At 40.3% G+C, this 21,827-nt stretch overlaps 2 protein-coding genes across 4 annotated transcripts; both read right to left on the reverse strand.

Moving 5' to 3' along the window:
• Positions 1-424: 424 nt before the first annotated feature.
• LOC103424000 (probable LRR receptor-like serine/threonine-protein kinase At3g47570) lies at positions 425-4,044 on the reverse strand. The gene is made up of 2 exons (XM_029089661.2): positions 1,210-4,044; positions 425-1,008 (listed from the first exon to the last, which is right to left on the reverse strand). Exons 1-2 carry the CDS (start codon positions 3,938-3,940, stop codon positions 587-589), a joined length of 3,153 nt encoding a protein of 1,050 aa, XP_028945494.2. The 5' UTR covers positions 3,941-4,044; the 3' UTR covers positions 425-586.
• Positions 4,045-4,515: 471 nt separating this feature from the next.
• Positions 4,516-20,960, reverse strand: LOC103414619 (phosphoinositide phosphatase SAC8-like). 3 transcript variants are annotated; one of them, XM_070809431.1, is made up of 18 exons: positions 20,831-20,960; positions 20,554-20,681; positions 19,210-20,273; positions 19,001-19,107; positions 18,300-18,386; positions 18,116-18,193; positions 17,941-18,034; positions 17,765-17,839; positions 16,797-16,863; positions 16,243-16,513; positions 15,885-15,949; positions 15,600-15,698; positions 15,399-15,498; positions 15,165-15,273; positions 14,815-14,887; positions 14,461-14,726; positions 4,923-4,989; positions 4,516-4,808 (listed from the first exon to the last, which is right to left on the reverse strand). In XM_070809431.1, exons 10-16 carry the CDS (start codon positions 16,264-16,266, stop codon positions 14,639-14,641), a joined length of 558 nt encoding a protein of 185 aa, XP_070665532.1. In that variant the 5' UTR covers positions 16,267-16,513; positions 16,797-16,863; positions 17,765-17,839; positions 17,941-18,034; positions 18,116-18,193; positions 18,300-18,386; positions 19,001-19,107; positions 19,210-20,273; positions 20,554-20,681; positions 20,831-20,960; the 3' UTR covers positions 4,516-4,808; positions 4,923-4,989; positions 14,461-14,638. The 3 variants fall into 3 exon arrangements, with proteins under 3 accessions (XP_070665532.1, XP_070665534.1, XP_070665533.1); XM_070809433.1 differs by lacking the exon at positions 20,831-20,960 and having other exon boundaries at positions 16,038-16,513; positions 19,210-19,282; positions 20,216-20,273; positions 20,554-20,775; XM_070809432.1 differs by lacking the exon at positions 20,831-20,960 and adding an exon at positions 16,038-16,084 and having other exon boundaries at positions 20,554-20,775.
• Positions 20,961-21,827: the final 867 nt, after the last annotated feature.

Below are 21,827 nucleotides of genomic sequence, written 5' to 3' on the forward strand. Positions count from 1 at the left end.
AAACTAAATTTGCAGTATTAGTTTCTAATTAAATCTTGACCATTCTTGTCTACCTCTTTGAGTGTTTGGGCTTGTTTTAGAAGTGTGCAAAACTTTGACAAATAGTAAGCGTATCGTTGGGCTGAATTGTATCCACAAGGCTTATTTATTTGCATATCCCTTTTTCACATTGTATGTGGGGACAAATAGAGTAAGAAAGATAACATATTTATACGTACCTTGAAGCAATCTTTCATCCTTCGTCACAACCATAACCCACTTGCTACCAAAAAAAAAATAAAAATCCAACAAAACTTGTGTAGCACATGCAACCATCTGGAACAAACTACTTAAGCATTAAGTTTATCAGATTCTAAACAGGATTGACATAACCAAGACAATTACAAATAGAACTACACAGATAAGAATTTGAAGGCTTCAAGTGATACAAATAAAAACTCTGTCCATTTAAAACAACCGCTAACATAAAAGAGGCAAGGTTCAAAGCGATGGTAGGAAAAGTAGAGAAAAACAAGAAAAGAAAAACCACAAGCAACATATCTTTTTCCTTATTTAGCCTTCTTGTACAGCATATCTTTGTCCTTCTTTAGCCTTCTTGAACTTTGAGGTACGAGTCTCTAATTGCACTCATTTTTCCGACAACCATATTCAGAAGCATTCTCTCCCTTGGTGATACTACACAACAGGAGAGTCCTATCTGCATCACAGCAAACAAGCATTCCTCTACCTTTTTTTCTTTCACCACTCTGCGATTGTTACGTCTCGGCAGCACAGTCATTTCGTATCTGTCATCGTTAACACTACCATCAGCTTCGAGATCGAGGAGCAATGAAGGGTCAACAACGTCCATGACATGGTCGGGCAAAGCCATGGCTGCGAATTTGTAAATGCTTAGACCTTCGATGAACATGTCATCAGTAGGTGTTTTTCCTGTGAACATTTCTAGCAAGAGTATCCCGTAGCTGTAAACATCTCCCAGTATGGAAACTTGGCCTCCCATGCCGTACTCTGCCGTGACATACATATAGACAACAAGATGTCACGTGCAATTGACTATTAAAATTGATATCTTATTTCAGATTAATGTTACTTGTTTTCAGGAAAAAGAGTCAATAGTATATCTTTAATAAATAGAATTTAATTAGTTGGTTTTTAGTAATAAGTTAATAAGAATAAAAAAAAAGAAATTAGAATGATGGAATCTCATACCTGGAGGAATGTAACCTACAGAACCCTTTAGTTGCGATGACATTGTTTGACTGAGGGAATGATCATTTGATGCTTCCAAGAGGAACCTTGCTAAACCAAAGTCCCCAACATGGGCTACCATGTCTTCATCAAGAAGTACATTGCTCGGCTTTAGATCACAATGAACAATGGATGTTTCACAATTGTTGTGGAGATAATCTAATGCAGAAGCAACATCAATGGCTATGTTCAATCTTTGCATAAAATTCAATCTCTTACTTGGAGACTGCTCCTCATCTCTAGGATGCAACCACAAGTCGAGACTTCCATTTGGCATGAACTCGAAGACTAGACTTTTGAAGTCTCTACCATGATTATCAATGCTCGAGCATGCAGTTATAATCTTGAGAAGATTTCGGTGTCTGACACTTCTTAAAGCTTTGCATTCATCATTGAAACTCTTGGATGCTCCTCGTTGTTGAAGGTTTAATACCTTAACAGCAACTACCGTTCCATCGCTAGGAATTACCCCTTTATAAACAGAACCAAAACTTCCCGAACCAATCAAATTATCCACAGAGAAACCGTTAGTCGATTCAACAAGTTGTGAGTAGGAAACACCTAATTTCCAATCCTTATAAGAACGTGAAGTTACAAGTCCATTTCTTGACTTTTTCAACATTGAATGAGCACCAAGGAAGCATGATAGAGCAATTATGAATGCAAGTGAACAAGATATAAGGATGACCACTTTTGGGGAAAGTAGTCCTCGAGATGAATGGTGTTTATTTTTGGGGCATGCAGGTAGATGTAATTGTGGGATGCCACCACAGAGCCTATGATTTCCAAGAATTGAGACACCACTGACATTTGAAAAAATTCCTTCTTTAAGCAACGCACCCTCAAAATCATTATACGAAAGATTGAGATACTTAAGTGCTCCAAGCTTGGCTATGAATTCAGGAATCTGCCCGGATAAGTTATTGCTTGAAATGTCAAGTTCTTCCAAGCCCTTTAAATCTTTAAGAGACTGAGGAATTGTTCCTTCAAATTTGTTGTTGCCCAAGGACAAGTGCTCCAAACTAGTACAACTGCAGATGGTGCTGGGGATTTCACCTGATAACTTGTTGTTTGATACATCTATTTCTGTGAGATGCACCAGATCACCCACATTACTTGGCAGTGAACCGGTCAAATAATTTTTAGACAAGTCCAAACCAATTAAAAGGGCTGAATGCTCCATAAGCTTTTGAGGTATGCTGCCCGTTAGATTGTTCTTCTGAAGTGAAAGTACTAACAGGTTCTCGCAGTTTCCAAGACTTGGAGGTATACTTCCCTCAAAACTGTTTCTGTACATGTAAAGATATATCAATGAAGTCATATTACCCAGGGAAGATGGAATTGGCCCGGAAAATTTGTTATCAAACAATTTCAGTTTCCCTATCTTCTCGAGCTTTCCAATTTCTACAGGGACAACACCTGCCAAATAGTTTTTAGACATATCTAGATCGATAAGGTTTATAAGATTTCCAATGCCATTTGGGAGGCTTCCATGTAACAAATTAAGCCCTAGATAAAGAACTTGTAGTTGGGTCGAAAGGTTGGCTATAGATCTCGGGATTTCTCCCCCAAAACGATTAAAGCTAAGACCCAGAAATTGAAGACTAGTACAATTAGTCAAGAAATTGAGAAAACTCATATCACCAAGTTTTCCATTTCCCAGTCGATTGCCTGCAAAGTTTAGCCAAATTAAGCTTTGCAAGCTTCCGAGACTTTCTCCAGGGATTGTCCCCGTGAAGTCATTTTTAGAAAAATCAATCACCTGAAGTCTAGAAGCATTTGACAATGATACAGGAATATTTCCTGTGAAATTGTTGATACCACAGTAAAATTCTACAAGATTAGGAAGCAAGATGCCGAGATTTTGTGGTAGCTCTCCATGTACTTGGTTTTCAGCAACACCGAACTTGTATATGGAAGAAATATTATAAATTGAAGAAGGGAACATACCAGACAAATTATTCTCCCCAACTACGAATATCTTCAAGGTTGTTATATGCCCGAGCTCATTTGGTATGCTTCCTTGAAAATTGTTGTACGCAATTCTAAGACTCCTTAAAGAAGAAAAATTTCCTATCCAACCTGGGATGGTTCCACTGAGATTATTTCTTCCAAGTTGTAGAACAGTCAAACTCAACCATGAACTGAGTTGGCTTGGAATTAACCCAATAATCTTATTGGAAAGAAGATCGAAAACTCTCAGTTGTGTACAGTGGGACATATTAGTCGGAATTTTCCCGCCTAAAGAGTTGAAAGACAGGTTGAGACTTTCCAGGGTACGTAGTCGACCCAATTCTTGAGGAATTTCTCCATGAAACCCGTTGATTCCCAAGCTTATTTCAATTAGACGAGTGAGATTCCCAATGGAAGGTGGAATGGAGCCTACCAATTGTTTATCTTCCAGGTCCAGAATCAAGACTCTTTGGGTGGCACGGTGGCATGTAATGCCTACCCAACTGCAGAAGTGGATGGAATGATTCCACGAGTTCATGACACTGAGGGGATCTTCAGTTATTCTTTTCTTGAAGTCTAGCAAAGCCAAGCGATCAGATTCGTTTCCAAGCAGGGTAGGGCTGGGAAATGCTGCAGATTCTGGACATGTGCTCATCATGCACATGACTAAGAGGAGAATGAAGCCATGCAGGAATTTCAACAAAACCAGATTACGAATAGTACGCGAACGCTCCATCATTGTTCAAAGACAAATGGAAAACCAGAAAACCAAAGTTTATTTTGCACAAAAGCACAAAAGAGAAGATAATTGATTTTTTTTTCCTTAGTGTGATACTTGCTAGCAGATAATTGATTTCTTGGTCTTTGCTATCCATGATAACATCCACTAAAACGGTGACTTGGAGTTAGTGGAAGACTCCCAACTCTGAGTTCAATCTTTTTCTGCAAACAGTGTTTGACTTCTTTATGGCCTGTCCTAGAGTATGACACTTGTCACAACTCGAGAAAACAACTGGCAACAGGACAGATTTTCTCGTACTGCTTTTATATATTTATTTCTAGTCAGGGTTTGCAAAGTTAACAACGATCGAAAGAGATGAGTTTAACCGGCATCAGTAAATACAAAAGGGCATTGTAAGTGTTTCTTCCGGTTGAAATCACGTTAGAATTGGAGTAAATTCAGAGCGATTTCGATTTGTTTGGATTGCATAAGATTATCAAAACACACCCATGCTATCGTAAACAACATGACCCCTTGAATTAGCGATCTCACACAATCTCTAAAGGAGTGTACAATGTCCGATTGCACTGCCATTTGAACTCGTGGCTAAATGTACCAAGTAATTTATCAAATGCAACCGGAAATAGTAAAACAAGTTTACCATTTTAACCACAAATCGCTTGTAAATATTCTATAAAAAAATTACAAGGCCTGCAACAACAGTAACTCTACGGTTTGAATGAACAAGTTCAGAATAGTTACACAAGTCTGAACAAGCGATGTCTCGAACAGAATTGCCTTCCGTTAGCTTTAACCGCTGCCGCTACTCCAGCAGTCACTCCAGCACAAAGAACAGAAGACATATACTGTTGGGCATTTCGACCCGCTGCAAGTAGGATTCAAAATTTCGCAGGTCTTAATGAATATTGAATAGAACTCGCACCTGAGAACAAAGTTCCATGTACTAAGATTTCAGGCAATACCAAAATAATAGTAATACCTTGTTGAAGTGTGACTGATGTCAGTGTCAACCCTCCGATTAGCAAAGCTGATGCCACCGGTAGATACTGCAATGTTTGTTCTCACACTTAAAACTTGACTATAGATTCAGTGAAGCCATTTTAAAAGTGGCACAAGTTACCTTCATTCGCGGCCAACTAATGACGATTACATGCCAAGCTGGCCAATCAAACATCAAGTTTGCTAGAATTGAATTTTACTTCTCCTTTCGTTACTAAAAACTCCGCCTATGTAAGTTTATCTTACATGGCCGGTCCCAAGCCCGGGTAAAGGAGGAGGGGGAGGGCGTCAGGTAGTCGACAGCCGGCACTCCACAGTTACGTCGAATCCTTATGAAAATGAATTCAGAACGAAATCGCGCTAAAGCTAGGGCGTCACCCGTAAGTGGCGCGCTGTGTGGCCCGAGCACAGTGATAAGTGAGCAAGGGTCGCTGTATCTCCATAGGCACCCGGATGCAGTGTTAAATGAGCAAGGGGGCCATAGAAACTTCTTTTCGAACGACTCCACTCAAAGTTGTTTGGGAGCATATGCACCTATCAACTTTACACGGGACACACAAAAGAAGTACTTTGATTCCATTAGACGGGGGAGGGTGAAGAAGCTAGGACAGAAGGGTAGAGTTCAGGAGAGTAGAATGCGTTTAGGAACGTGGAATATAGGAACCTTAACGGGAAAATCTATGTAAGTAGTGGAAGTTATGGTGAGGAGAAGGATAAATATTATGTGCCTACAAGAAACTAAGTGGGTTGGTCTTAAGGCAAAGGATCTAGAAAACTCAGGGTTTAAACTTTGGTACTCGGGCACAAATAGAACGAGAAACGGTGTTGGCATCATCGTGGACAAGACCTTGACACAAGATGTTGTAGATGTCAAGAGGGTAGGAGATAGAATCATGGCAATCAAGATTGTAATAGGACAAGAACTTATCAATGTGATTAGTGCGTACGCACCTCAAGTAGGGTTGGATATGAGTTCGAAGGAGAAATTTTGGGAAGACCTTGGAGACTTGGTGCAAGGAATTGCTCAGATGGAGAAGTTATTTATAGGAGGAGATTTAAATGGACACGTGGGCAGGGAGACAGGCAACTATGGAGGTTTTCATGGTGGCCATGGTTTTGGGGAGAGAAACGAGGATGGGGAAGCTATCTTGGATTTTGCAATGGCATATGATCTCTTCTTAGCCAACACCTTCTTTAAGAAGAGAGAAGAACATGTGATCACCTACAAGAGTGGGTCGTCAAAAACACAAATAGATTTTCTTCTAATGAGGAAAGGGGATCGTATAACTTGTAAGGATTGCAAAGTTATACCAGGAGAGAGCGTGGCTAATCAACATCGCTTGTTGGTGATGGATGTACATATCAAAAGAGTGAGAAAAAAGAACAAGACTTGGAAGTGCCCAAGGACTAGATGGTGGAATCTAAAAGAAGAAAAACAAGTCATTTTCAAAGAGAAAGTAATCACCCAGTGTGTGTGGGATAGAGAGGGGGAAGTTAGCCAAATGTGGGATTCCATGGCTAGTTGTATCCGAAAAGTAGCAAAAGAGGTGTTAGGAGAGTCCAAGGGCTTTACCCCACACCAAAAGGAATCTTGGTGGTGGAATGAGGAGGTACAAACAAAGGTGAAGGCTAAGAAGGAATGTTGTAAAGCCTTATACAAGGATAGAACCGATGAAAATGGTGAAAGGTATAGAAAAGCGAAGCAAGAGGCGAAGAAAGCTGTGAGAGAAGCTAAGTTAGCGGCTTATGACGATATGTATAAGCGACTAGATACCAAAGAAGGAGAGTTGGATATCTATAAACTAGCTAGAGCAAGAGAAAAGAAGACAAGGGACCTAAACCAAGTGAGGTGCATCAAGGATGAGGATGGAAAGGTTCTTGCTACAGAGAACGCGGTTAAAGATAGATGGAGAGGTTATTTTCATAATCTTTTCAATGAAGGACATGAAAGGAGTGCTTCTTTAGGGGAGTTGAGTAACTCAGAAGAGTGTAGAAACTACTCTTTTTATCGTCGAATCCGGAAGGAAGAAGTGGTTGTAGCTTTGAAGAAGATGAAGCATAGAAAAGCAGTAGGCCCAGACGATATACCAATCGAAGTGTGGAAAGTTTTGGGAGGGACAGGTATAACATGGCTCACTGACCTTTTCAATAGGATTTTGAAAACGAAGAAGATGCCAAATGAGTGGCGAACGAGCACTTTGGTGCCTATCTACAAGAATAAGGGCGACGTACAAAATTGCATGAACTATAGGGGTATTAAGCTAATGAGTCATACAATGAAGCTCTGGGAGAGAGTCATTGAGCATAGATTGAGGCAAGAGACACGGGTTTCGGACAACCAATTCGGGTTCATGCCAGGGCGCTCAACCATGGAGGCAATCTATCTCTTACGAAGATTGATGGAAAGATATAGAGATGGGAAAAAGGATTTACACATGGTCTTTATAGATTTGGAAAAAGCGTATGATAGGGTCCCTAGAGACATTCTTTGGAGGATTTTAGAGAAGAAAGGAGTACGAGTAGCATATATCCAAGCTATAAAGGATATGTATGAATGAGCAAAGACTGCCGTAAGAACTCATGAAGGACAAACTGAAAGCTTTCCCATAACTGTAGGATTACATCAAAACTCATCCTTAAGTCCTTACCTTTTTGCGTTGGTAATTGATGAGTTAACAGGACATATTCAAGATGATATTCCTTGGTGTATGCTTTTCGCAGACGATATAGTGTTGATAGATGAAACTCAGGAATGGGTAAATGCAAAGCTTAACCTTTGGATAGAAGTGTTGGAATCTAAAGGTCTTCGCCTAAGCCGATCAAAGACAGAATATATGGATTTAAATGGACACGTGGGCAGGGAGACAGGCAACTATGGAGGTTTTCATGGTGGCCATGGTTTTGGGGAGAGAAACGAGGATGGGGAAGCTATCTTGGATTTTGCAATGGCATATGATCTCTTCTTAGCCAACACCTTCTTTAAGAAGAGAGAAGAACATGTGATCACCTACAAGAGTGGGTCGTCAAAAACACAAATAGATTTTCTTCTAATGAGGAAAGGGGATCGTATAACTTGTAAGGATTGCAAAGTTATACCAGGAGAGAGCGTGGCTAATCAACATCGCTTGTTGGTGATGGATGTACATATCAAAAGAGTGAGAAAAAAGAACAAGACTTGGAAGTGCCCAAGGACTAGATGGTGGAATCTAAAAAAAGAAAAACAAGTCATTTTCAAAGAGAAAGTAATCACCCAGTGTGTGTGGGATAGAGAGGGGGAAGTTAGCCAAATGTGGGATTCCATGGCTAGTTGTATCCGAAAAGTAGCAAAAGAGATGTTAGGAGAGTCCAAGGGCTTTGCCCCACACCAAAAGGAATCTTGGTGGTGGAATGAGGAGGTACAAACAAAGGTGAAGGCTAAGAAGGAATGTTGTAAAGCCTTATACAAGGATAAAACCGATGAAAATGGTGAAAGGTATAGAAAAGCGAAGCAAGAGGCGAAGAAAGCTGTGAGAGAAGCTAAGTTAGCGGCTTATGACGATATGTATAAGCGACTAGATACCAAAGAAGGAGAGTTTGATATCTATAAACTAGCTAGAGCAAGGGAAAAGAAGACAAGGGACCTAAACCAAGTGAGGTGCATCAAGGATGAAGATGGAAAGGTTCTTGCTACAGAGAACGCGGTTAAAGATAGATGGAGAGGTTATTTTCATAATCTTTTCAATGAAGGACATGAAAGGAGTGCTTCTTTAGGGGAGTTGAGTAACTCAGAAGAGTGTAGAAACTACTCTTTTTATCGTCGAATCCGGAAGGAATAAGTGGTTGTAGCTTTGAAGAAGATGAAGCATAGAAAAGCAGTAGGCCCAGACGATATACCAATCGAAGTGTGGAAAGTTTTGGGAGGGACATGTATAACATGGCTCACTGACCTTTTCAATAGGATTTTGAAAACGAAGAAGATGCCAAATGAGTGGCGAACCAGCACTTTGGTGCCTATCTACAAGAATAAGGGCGACGTACAAAATTGCATGAACTATAGGGGTATTAAGCTAATGAGTCATACAATGAAGCTCTGGGAGAGAGTCATTGAGCATAGATTGAGGCAAGAGACACGGGTTTCGGACAACCAATTCGGGTTCATGCAAGGGCGCTCAACCATGGAGGCAATCTATCTCTTACGAAGATTGATGGAAAGATATAGAGATTGGAAAAAGGATTTACACATGGTCTTTATAGATTTGGAAAAAGCGTATGATAGGGTCCCAAGAGACATTCTTTGGAGGATTTTAGAGAAGAAAGGAGTACGAGTAGCATATATCCAAGCTATAAAGGATATGTATGAAGGAGCAAAGACTGCCGTAAGAACTCATGAAGGACAAACTGAAAGTTTTCCCATAACTGTAGGATTACATCAAGGCTCATCTTTAAGTCCTTACCTTTTTGCGTTGGTAATTGATGAGTTAACAGGACATATTCAAGATGATATTCCTTGGTGTATGCTTTTCGCAGACGATATAGTGTTGATAGATGAAACTCAGGAATGGGTAAATGCAAAGCTTAACCTTTGGATAGAAGTGTTGGAATCTAAAGGTCTTCACCTAAGCCGATCAAAGACAGAATATATGGAGTGCAAGTTCAGTGCAAATGGAGGCCAAAACGAGTTAGGGGTGAGGAGCGGAGATCAAGAAATACCAAAGAGCGATCGTTTTCGTTACCTAGGATCTATCTTGCAAAAGAACGGAGAATTAGATGGAGATCTCAACCATAGAATACAAGCTGGATGGATGAAGTGGAAGAGTGCATCCGGCGTGTTGTGTAACCGCCGTATGCCACTGAAGCTCAAGGGAAAAATTTATAGGACGGCAATAAGGCCGGCGATGCTGTATGGCACAGAATGTTGGGCGGTGAAGCATCAACACGTACACAAAATGGGTGTAGCAGAGATGAGGATGCTTCGTTGGATGTGTGGGCACACAAGAAAGGATAAGATTAGGAATGAGGATATCCGGGGTAAAGTAGGAGTAGCCGAAATTGAAGGAAAGATGAGAGAAAATCGGTTACGGTGGTTTGGACATGTGCAAAGAAGGCCTACTGACGCTCCGATTAGAAGATGCGACTATGGGACAGAGGTTCAGGGCCGAAGGGGTAGAGGAAGACCTAGGAAAACTTTGGAAGAGACTCTAAGAAAAGACTTAGAGTACTTGGATCTAACGGATGACATGACACAGGACCGAGCACAATGGCGTTCAAAGATTCATATAGCCGATCCCACTCAGTGACTTGGATTTTCCAAGTCTCCAACCAAGAAGTTTTCCTCACTCGGGAAATTAAGGGAATACTACCTCAACCTACATGCTCCACTCACAAAGCTTCAACATACAAGCTTCAACAAAAGAAAATTCAGAGAACTTAGCGAAGAAGGCTTTGGTGTATTCAACACAATACGTTGAAATGAAGGAAAACTATTTATTGATATCCCCGATAAGTCACAAATATGTACATATACATGAGTCAAAATAAACAAACAAGATGGAGCCTTCACAAAGGTTGCTTAGGAGAAGTCTCAGCAGTCGGTAGAGCCCCAGAAAGAGCAGGCACGGGAGGGGGATCATTTGGAGCCTCAGTACTGGACAGAACCCTAGAAGGAGGAGGCAGCAGAGGTTGATCATTTGGAGCTTCATTACGCGGTACAGCCCCAGAAGACGAAGGCAATAAATGCCTTTGGAACAAACCCACAAATCTCTGATGATCAAGTAAAACCTGACCATCAGATTCCTTCATCTGGTCAAGCTTCCTCTTCATGTTTGTAGCATAGTCATGTGCGAGCCGGTGCAACTGTTTATTCTCATGCTTGAGCCCTCTAATCTCCTGTTTGAGACTCATCACTTCAGCCGCCAATGATTCAACTTGGCGGGTTCGAGCAAATAGGCGTTGCGCCATGTTAGACACAGAACCTGCACACTGAACACTGAGAGCCAGAGAATCCTTAACAGCCAACTCATCAGACCGTTTGGAAAGTAGTCTGTTATCTTTGGGAGTGAGAAGGTTCCTGGCCACTACCGCAGCGGTCATATCATTCTTCATCACGGAATCCCCAACAGTAAGAGGACCAGTAGGGGAGACGAAGGATGGGTGCCATATGTTGTCTGGAGAAGGCGTGGCTGCCTCTTCAACAAGGTTCAAGTCAAAACGACGGTCGGAGGGGCCAGACATTTTCAAAGGTGTTGAAGAGAGAAGAGGTCGGAAAAATCAAGATCTTAGAAGCGCAAGAATGGAGCTTCTACTGGTGGAGATTCAAGTGTGCTTTGGAACTTAATGCCAGCCTCTATAAAAATCTGCACTCGACGGAGCTTCAGAAATCGAAGAGGCGTTTGCTTTCTCAAAAGCTGGGCTGCTCAGAGACCACGAGACGTTTGCTTTCTCAAAAGTTGGGCTGCTCAAAGACCACGAAGGCCGATCTCAGAAATCGAAGAGACGCTTGCTTTCTCAAAAGCTGGGCTGCTCAGAGACCACGAGGGCCGATCTCAGAAATCGAAGAGGCACCTACTTTTCCAGCCTTGTCAGCACCTGTCAGCTTTGCGGAAATTATGGGCATTATGTCGAAGATTTCTAGTGAAGTAGAAAGCACATGAATCTTACTGTTCAATCACCTACTTCCCACACGCAACATTAGCTCATGGGTACCACAGATAACTTTGCCAAAGTTCTCTGACAAAGTTGAGACACGTGAAGCTTGCAGCTCCCACTACACCGCTTTAACCAAGAAGGGTAAAAGAATAGCAAAGAAACAGCACTAACAAAGTTTAGACACATAAATTTTGAAGGTCTAGCTACCATATTATTACCCACAAGGGTAAAGGAACAGTACCACTGCTGGATAATTGGAAAGTCCCTGTGTGTCAACCTCTGTGCTTCGTGGCAAGATAGACTAGCAAACATGCCCAACCTTTTCTCACATTCGAGAAAACACTCCCAACAAGATTGCTTGCTCCAAAATCGAAGAGGCACCGCCCTCCGAATCTCGAGAGCCAGACTCCCAACATGATTACTTTCTCAAAAATCAAAGAGACACCGCTCTCCGAATCTCGAGAGCCAGACCCCTAACAGGATGGCTTTCTCAAAAATTGAAAAGGCATCGTTCTTCGAACCTCGAGAGCCAGATCTCCGACATGATTACTTGTTCGAAAACCGAAGAGGCACCACTTTCCCAACTTCAAGAGCCGGATCTCCTTGGATAAAGCTTGTCTGTAATCTTTACACGCAACATCAGCTTTCTAGATACCATAGACCACTTTTTCAAAGTGCTCTGACAAAGTTAAAACATGTGAAGCTGGCAACTCCCACTACCGTGTTATGACCAAGCAGGGTAAAGGAATAGCATTACTACTTGTTGTTAGGGAGACTCCTATATATGTTGACCTTCATCCCCAACAGACAGGCAGACCTGCAAAAATGCTCAACCCTTCCTCATATCTGAGAGGGCACTCCCAAAGAAGCCTTTCGAAATATTCAGCTTTCTTTCCCCCCGATAATACCTCTGCAAACAAGCTATACTAGAGCAAGAATATCTCATATCATCAGGGTTAAAAGCAAGAGTATCCCATATCATGTTTTTTCCCTGTCTTTTCCTTTGGCCTTGTTCTTACCTACAAGACAAGGAGAAAGAGAGCAATCAGTCAGCACTTGGAATCAAGCTTCCAGTCAGGAACTGACTGCCTGGAACCCCTTACTTGATTACTTACCTAGCATTGCTCTCGAGTACTCATCTTTAACATCTTATGCTTCCAGGAAAGATACCGCATCTGCCTGAGGAACATATAGGGCAAGTGAGAAGGATACAAGGAAGCATGTGGAGACAAGCGTAACAGCACACGTGCCGATACATCCACTACTCTGTCAAAAGAAAAAGTATCCCATATCAGCAGGGTCGAACGTACTATAGATTTGATGGACTTGTTTTGACCCTCAAATTCTTCAGTCGGCCTTATACTCTGGAGGAAACCAGAAAACCCTCTAGCCCAGTTCAAGAATAAGCCTGTGGAAAGTTACTTCTTCAAAAGCAAAAGTATCCCATATCATCTCTTCTCATTTTTCTTCTCTTTATCCTTCATGCTGCCTGCAAGATAGGGAGAATGTGAACAATCAGCCGGAACTCGAAATCAAAGTTCTGATCTGGGACTGATTGCTTGGAGCTCTGATTGCTTACCTTGTCTGTCACCTCTTTCAGCAGATCCCCTAACTCGGCAACTTGGATGACTCCTACTACATGGTTTGTATCGCGCTTGACCAAGCCTGAAACTACAAGTAAGCTTCAAGTGAAATTGATACATTACCTTGTGCATCTCCACCAGTTAAAGATACCACCCCTGGATGGAGGAAGAGTACTTCCAGAGAAGATGCCACATCTACCTACGAGACAGATAAGGCAAGTCAAGACGATACCACACTCTGGAACTTAGAAGTTTCGTGATTACGAGATCATTCTCCCACAATATTTCCTAATGTCATTTGTACTAAATCATTCACTTGTACTCACTAAAAGAGAGCTTGAACCTATGTACTTGTGTAAACCCTTCACAATTAATGAGAACTCCTCTATTTCGTGGACGTAGCCAATATGGGTGAACCACGTACATCTGGTGTTTGCTTTCCTATCTCTATCCATTTATATACTTATCCACACTAATGACCGGAGCAATCTAGCGACGATCACAAAAAGCGACCGTTTTCGCTACCTAGGATCTATCTTGCAAGAGAACGGAGAATTAGATGGAGATCTCAACCATAGAATACAAGCTGGATGGATGAAGTGTAAGAGTGCATCCGGTGTGTTGTGTGATCGTCGTAGGTCACTGAAGCTCAAGGGAAAATTTTATAGGACGGCAATAAGGCCAGCGATGTTGTATGGCACAGAATGTTGGGCGGTGAAGCATCAACACGTACACAAAATGGGTGTAGCGGAGATAAGGATGCTTCGTGGGATGTTTCGTGGGATGTGTGGGCACACGAGAAAGGAGAAGATTGTGAATGAGGATATCCGAGGTAAAGTAGGAGTAGCCGAAGTTGAAGGAAAGATGAGAGAAAATCGGTTACGGTGGTTTGGACATGTGCAAAGAAGGCCTACTGACGCTCCGGTTCAAAGATGTGACTACGGAACAGAGGTTCGGGGCCGAAGGGGTAGAGGAAGACCTAGGAAAACTTTGGAAGAGACCCTAAGAAAAGACTTAGAGTACTTGGATCTAACGGAGGACATGACACAAAACCGAGCGCAATGGCGTTCTAGGATTCATATAGCCGACCCCACTTAGTGGGAAAAGGCTTTGTTGTTGTTGTTGTTGTTGTTGTTGTTTCGTTACTAAAAGCATATCCATTAAATATCACTCGTATTTGCTAAAGTAGGCAAGATTTCTTACTAAATTTACTTTCATGAGAAGATGAACCAAGATTTTAACAAAGGGATATATAAAAGCAGAATTGGAATTCAGGCACTTCAATTTCTTTGAAAGATTCATTATACTTACAGAAAAAGATTCTGCCCGGGATGGTGAAATATCCCTTCTAACTGTATAGCGGCCACTGATAAGATCCAAAGCATCGTGGAACAATTTGAAACTTATTTTAAGCAACTATATATAAATAGAAGTCACTTGCTTTCATGCAGGTGAGCAAAACTCTATCTTTGTGAAAGAGGCAGATTACTCATGCCATCCTGAAGTTATTTAAAAAATATCTTGAAAGAGCACTCATCCCATCTTTAATTATTCCTCCAAATGTCTGCTTCCCATATCTGCGGTAATATGGATTCAGAATATGATTCGGAAAAAAATGGATATATATTGTCCATGATTCAAGTCATAATATACAGTTGAATTTACCTAACCAGGTCCCCCTTCAGGGCATACGTCCCAGGATACTCGAGGCTTATCTCATCACCTTGCTCCACCCACACTAAAGCAACAGAATTGAGAATAAGTATAACAATTTATTGTAAACATTGTTTGATCATTTATGAAAGATAGGATACATAAAGGTCGTACCCAGTGCACAAGGCTCCCGCTTTACGCAGGGTCTGGGAGAGGTGAATGTCGGCTAGCCTTACCCCCATTTATGGAGAGGCTGCTCCCAAGTCTCGAACCTGAGACCTACCGCTCATGGGCGAAGGCACTTGCCATCGCACCAAGTGCGACCTCTAAAGATAGGATACATGACATGAAGAATTCCATACACGCTCTAAATGTTTGATAGTCTTCAACAAAAATAGAAATGCTTTCAAAAGAATCCAGCACTCCAGTCCTCTGCAACCGTGCATCTAGAGACTTCTGGGCCAAGTAACTCTACAAAATAAAGAAGCAGTAAACAATTTAATGTCAAATCTCAGTTTACTCATGCTATTGGATATGGTATATCATATTAGCACAAATTATTAAGATCAATCACACTAGGTAATTTTCTTAGAAACCTGAGTAACATTTGTTCTATCAAGCCAATCAATGCAGTTTGATCTGACAATCCCGTTCTGCTCCTCCAGTATATTGCCTTTCACATCTACGAGGAAGTATCTGCTCAGCTGGAACAGTTTTGATTAAAAACAGTATTACATATAGCCAGCAGACCTGGATTTTGGCATACTTAATTCAATCAGATATTACGTTTTCATTACCCTTGCTTTTCAAATTGCTCTGAGATCTGCTCGTATAGAACCTTTAGGTTTTCAAAGTTTGAGTTACCACATACATGATGAAAGTCAAATGAAACGTATCTGCTACAAAAACACAAGCAGTAAGTTGAGAACAAAATCTCATTTCTGACATTGTTCCCAATGCCAACCAATAGAACTGACTTTATTACAAGCAACCTCAAAAACGAAAAACAAATCTACTTGAAGTGGGTAAATGATTCAGTTGGGAGACAACATAGTTGCATACATAAGTATGCATATTGTCACCTCACGTTTGGTAGATTTTGCATTTCAGCAGAAAATGCCGTGCTTAGTTGACCTTCATCACCATGCTACCAATAACAATGAACGGAAAAATTATAACAACTGGAAATTTATGAAACAACATATAATTTGCATACAATTAATAAAACAGTAAACCTTGTGTAGCACAAGCAGTCAGCTGGGAAGAATTACAGACATCATTGCTTATTTAGCGAATCCCAGAGCCACAAAAAGGTGAGCGTGCCGTACAAACACAATTTGAAGGAAAAAAATTGCAAACTTTTCAGCTTAACGTAAAGGTGAACCAGTGTGCAAGGATTGTTAAATTCAAAGTAAAATGTAAAAGAGAAGAAACCCTTACTTTATCAGTTAGGTCTATTGCCATTGTCTCTCCATATCTTTGGGAAAGATAAAAAAAATGGCGCTCCACAACATTTGATTGTAAGTAGATTGGGAAAATTCAGAAACTACTCTAACAAGAACTGTACCATGAAGCCAGAAAAGAGTAAAAGGGGATGGATTTGCATCTCTGGCAACAAATTACCGTCTGCTCATGTGTAAATAATCCTAAGTTGTGGTTTATAGCTCAAGTCAACAATTTGCTCCCAAAGAAGCGGAATTGAACCTCGAATCTGAAAAACATATCAAAAGTATTATGGAGGGTTTTTATTTGGAAAAAAAGGAATAGATAAATATATCTTCTTGTATTAAGTTATGACAAAACTTCCAATCTACTATCAGTCTTGAGGGTTAATAGTGAAACAGTGTCTGCATATTTAGAAAGTATGGGCATTTCGACAATCTGCAAGTTGGATTCAAAATTTCTCAGGTCTTAGTGAATATTGAATAGAACTCGCACCTGAGAACAAAGTTCCATGTGCAAAGATTTCAGGCAAAACCAAATAATAGTAATACCTTGTTGCAGTGTGACGGATGTCAATGTCAACCCTCCGATTAGCAAAGCTGATGCCACCAGTAGATACTGCAATGTTTGTTCTCACTCTTAAAACTTGACTATAGATTCAGTGAAGCCATTTTAAAAGGGGCACAAGTCACCTTCAGTCGCGGCAACTAATGACGATTACATGCCAAGCTGGCCAATCAAACATCAAGTTTGCTAGAATTGAATTTTACTTCTCCTTTCGTTACTAAAAGCATATCCATTAAATATCGCTCATATTTGCTAAAGTAGTCATGATTTCTTACTAAATTTACTTTCAACAGATGCAATTGAATCATCAGGGTACTCCCCAAATCATCATAAACTAAAATATTCAGGTTCCGAGAAGATGAACCAAGACTTTATTATCCTACCCAAGGTTCTAAAAGTCGCTAGGTGCTAGTCGGGCGGCGGGCTAGGGCCTAGCGCTTAGGCGCCTAGGCGGACTAGGCGGATTTAAGTAAATCTATCATATTTCGTGTAAATAAGTGTCTGCTTATACTTGAAATATATATAATTTCATCATAAACTACACAACAGAATGCATATATATCATGAAGTATTGAAACATAATGAAAACATTGAAATAAGGATATAATGTGTGTTCATTTAAGTGTGCAACAAGTCTCTTACAATTTATTGGAAAAAAACAAAATGCAAAATGAAAGTTATCTATTTTCTGTCTAAGTGAGTTGCAACCTAGGCGGGTCTTTAGGCGGGTCTAGGCGTGCTAGGCGGATGCCTCAGCAGGTCTAGGCGCCCTTTCTTAATTTTCAAACGCCTAGGCATTAATCGGGGCGGCAGGCTGGGGCCTAGCCCCTAGACGGGGATTTTTAGAACAGTGATCCTACCCGGGATCTGTATAATTGATAGCAAAGGGATATATAAAACCAGACAAGGAATTCAGGCACTTCAACTTCTTTGAAAGATTCGTTGTACTTACAGAAAAATATTCAGCCCGGGATGGTGCAATATCCCTTCTAACTGTATAGCGGCCACTGATAAGATCCATAGCATCCTGAACAAATTTGAAACTTATTTTAAGCAGGTTAATAAATGGAAGTCACTTGCTTTCATGCAGATGAGCAATACTCTATATTTGCGAAAGAGGCAGATTACCTGCCGAATGCCATCCTGAAAGTTATTCAAAAAATATCTTGAAAGAGAACTCATCCCGTCTTTAATTATTCCTCCAAATGTCTGCTTCCCATATCTGCTGTAATATGGATCCAGAATATGATTCGAAAAAAAAAAGGATATATATATATATATATATACACACAGTTGAATTTACCTAACCAGTTAGGTCTATTGCCATTGTCTCTCAATATCTTTGGGAAAGATAAAAAATATGGCGCTCCACAACATTTGACTGTAAGTAGATTGGGAAAATTCAGAACACTACTCTAACAAGAACTGTACCATGAAGCCAGAAAAGAGCAAAAAGGGATGGATTTGCATCTCTGGCAACAAATTACCGTCTTCTCATGAGTAATAATCCTAAGTTGTGGTTTATAGCTCAAGTCAACAATTTGCTCCCAAAGAAGCAGAATTGAACCTCGAATCTGAAAAACATATCAAAAGTATTATGGAGGGTTTTTATTTGGAAAAAAAGGAATAGATAAATAAATCTTCTTGTATTAAGTTATGACAAAACTTCCAATCTACTATCAGTCTTAAGGGTTAATAGTGAAACAGTGTCTGCATATTTAGAAAGTATAGTATTGAAAAAGTTCTCTAAATGTATAAAAGTTGGCAAAACCAATCTATCCTTGCTAAACTGTACAAAAGTTTCATCTATGTGAGGGGCAGTCCATAAACCTCAGAAAAGAATGACAAAGTTCTACAATTATGATATTTCTCACATCAACAAGGAGCGCAAAATGTGAAGAAAGTTGAGGTTCCATCATAAAACCAATTGGCAATATGGGGATTAGCCCAATTTACTTATAAGCTCATGCAAGGTCCCTCCTCCCATCAAAATGGGATTCATTCTCAACAGAATATACTTTTCTCAGATGTTTAATCCTCGGCCAACTTAGTTGATCACGTGTACAATGACACCATGATATAAGTTAATGTCCTATTTAGGCAAAGAAACATAATAGTAACTCAAAATATTCCAATACAATAATACCTCAGCACGCATTTCTTTTCTGAACCTTCATATGAGAATTACCTGCAATAATGAGGACCGGAAACCTTCAATCCCCACCAACTGCTCAGTTTCAATAAAATTAGCAACATCTCCATCAAGGTTGGCTCCTCTTCTTCACATTCTTGTCCCTACGTGACCACATTACAGTCTTTCATGTTTAAGTCCTTCAAAACATGCATATACAGACACAAAAGTGATTACAATAATCAATCATCTCTATAAGATTGTACCTAGACGCCGGGTACACCTCCTTGAGACTATCGTAAGTGTGGCAGATAAGTTCTTTAGCTTTAGCTCTGCAGTCTGGAAGCTCAAATGTAGGTTAAGGAACACCATAACATATTACTCACCTAAACTCTGAATCTCAATCTTAGAGAGAGGGGGAGATAGAGAGAGTGAGAGAGAGAGAGAGAGAGAGGGATATACACATAAGAAATCAGTAAATTCAGGATATTTCCTTGTATTAGAGGAATAATGAACCCATCAAGCTGCCATGAGAAAATTAAGGGCATAGCAATAAAATTTGTGTACGAAGAACTGACGACTTTTGGAAATGTTGTTCTTCCTTAAATATATACGTTAAGTGGTGGCAAGTGAGAAAATACTTCAATTTTTTTAACTAATTATGACCTCGAGGATGGAAAGTCTAACCTACTCGATAAGTTCGTCCAAAATATTTTTGTTCCAAACAAATCGAGGGTCAGCCTGAAAACACAAATAATGTTAAAAACTACCAAGCAATTACTAGTCATAGATCGTAATGTGCAAGTAATAATTTGATAGGAGCTAAAATGGCATTAAGAGAAAAGACTGATAAACATCCACATGATATGGTGTGTCAGTTGACTCGATACTCATGTTTTCTCGTCTTCTAGTGCTGACAAAAAATCCTTTGGATAAAGGGGAAGGGAGAATCACTTGACAACCAAAATATTGCACAAAGGATGGCATGTCTTCAAGGATATGAACTGGGAAGGCATCTTTATTGAGCTGAAACTTTCACCTTGAGAACAAAAGATAAGTACAGTGCACAAAAACACAGAAGTAGGCAAATCCTTAGGGCGGTTTTCCTTTCTTTCCCTATTAACCCTCTGACTTGGAAAGAGTTGAGGATGCCTAGTAAGCTAAACACGTGGACAATATACATGCTTATATGCACCTGATGTATATAACATGAATCACTTTTAAGAACTAATCAGGTCCCGATAAACCCAATATTCCAAATTTCCAACTAACCTGCTTCCATATTGGCTTGGCCATCCATCCTTCCACTAACTTACATCTTCTTTGAAAGCTGGTAGAAATGACCAATTATATATGATTAGATAAACAAACACAACACTTTACCGCATAGATACATAAATTGACATAATAAGATTTTGAACATTAATCACACAACAGCGATGAAAACAGCGGAATGTACTTTAACAGCACCCTAACGGATACAAAAATTTAAACTTTATCTGAGTGCTAGGTATAAGAATTTACTTTTTCTGCAGAAACACATCACAAATTCAAAACATCCCAAGTCACACTTAAATTCGCTAACGAATCAAAAGAATCAAAACCCTTACCTCCTGAGCAGTTTAATTCTTCATACCCTCGTTGCAGGACAGAAACCTCATCGAGGTCACTCGATAAACAGGGAAGCCGAGATAAGTCCCAACTTCCGTCCGCGAAGTTAGTACAAGAGCATAATTTCCTGCACCAAACACATTAATTCAGCAAACAAACACCATTCCCTGGAAATATAGCCATTCAATCCACAGAATTATACAATATAACGGAAAAAAGTTACACATTTTCGTTTCGAAATACTCCAAAGCGAGTAAAAGCAAGCAATTGACTTACCTGTAAGCAATCTGATCGTTCCCGCCACTCCGTATATTGTCGAGGTTTTGTTCGGGGCTGCCCGGATGAGGGGTTTGGTTTGGGGCTGCCCGCATGACGGGGCAACACGTCTTGAGGCTGCCAAGTGGAGGGATTGTGTGAAGCCAAGTCATCGTTTTTGGGTTTTTGTGGGTGGGTAGATGGGGAATTGGATCCTCTCCGAGGCAAACCCTCGGGATCCTCTTTAACCCACTAATACAAGCCGTTAGATTTTGATCCAACGGTTATAATTATTATAACTTTTAGAGGTGACGATGTTTGAGTTACCACATACATGATGAAGGTCAAATGAAACGTGTCTACAACAAAAACACTAGTAAGTTGAGAACAAAATCTCATTTCTGACATGGTTCCCAATGCCAACCAATAGAACTGACGTCATTATAAGCAACCTCGAAAACAAAAAAGGAATCTACTTGAAGTGGGAAAATTATTCAGATGGGAGCCAACATAGACATGCAAATTGTCACCTCACGTTTGGTAGATTTTGCATTTCAGCAGAAAATGCCGTGCTTAGTTGACCTTCATCGCCATGCTACAAATAACAATAAATGGAAAAATTATAACAACTAGAAATTTATGAAACAACATTTACTTTGCATACAATTAAAAAAACAGTAAAACTTGTGTGGCACAAGCGGTCAGCTGGGAAGAATTATAGACATCATTGTTTATTTAGCAAATCCCAGAGCCACAAAAAGGTAAGCGTGTCTGTAGACATCGAAATTTAGGTAAATAAATGTCAAGGAAGAAAAAATCGATAATATCTATCGCCGATATTATCGGTTTTTCACGGTACCGATATTTTAATAGGTATCCAACGGGTTTTCGTCAAAATATCGCGATATTATCGATAATATCGCGATATTTCCGAAATTATCGCGATATTTTTGGAACTGTGCTACTCGGAGAAGAACGCCGGAGCTTCTACAGCTCCGGCCGACTGTAAAACATGACC

Source organism: Malus domestica, chromosome 12, assembly GCF_042453785.1.
Source record: "Malus domestica chromosome 12, GDT2T_hap1".
Taxonomy (NCBI): Eukaryota; Viridiplantae; Streptophyta; class Magnoliopsida; order Rosales; family Rosaceae; genus Malus; species Malus domestica.

Coding starts and splice junctions, on each gene's coding strand:
- LOC103414619 (XM_070809431.1), bottom strand. CDS start 16,266: ATGGCAATAGACCTAACTGATAAA. Junction 15,950..16,242: donor CAATAGACCTAACTGATAAA/GTAAGGGTTTCT, acceptor TGTTATTGGTAG/CATGGTGATGAAGGTCAACT. Junction 14,727..14,814: donor CTGAAGGGGGACCTGGTTAG/GTAAATTCAACT, acceptor ATATTACCGCAG/ATATGGGAAGCAGACATTTG.
- LOC103424000 (XM_029089661.2), bottom strand. CDS start 3,940: ATGATGGAGCGTTCGCGTACTATTCGTAATCTGGTTTTGTTGAAATTC. Junction 1,009..1,209: donor TGTAGGTTACATTCCTCCAG/GTATGAGATTCC, acceptor ATGTCACGGCAG/AGTACGGCATGGGAGGCCAA.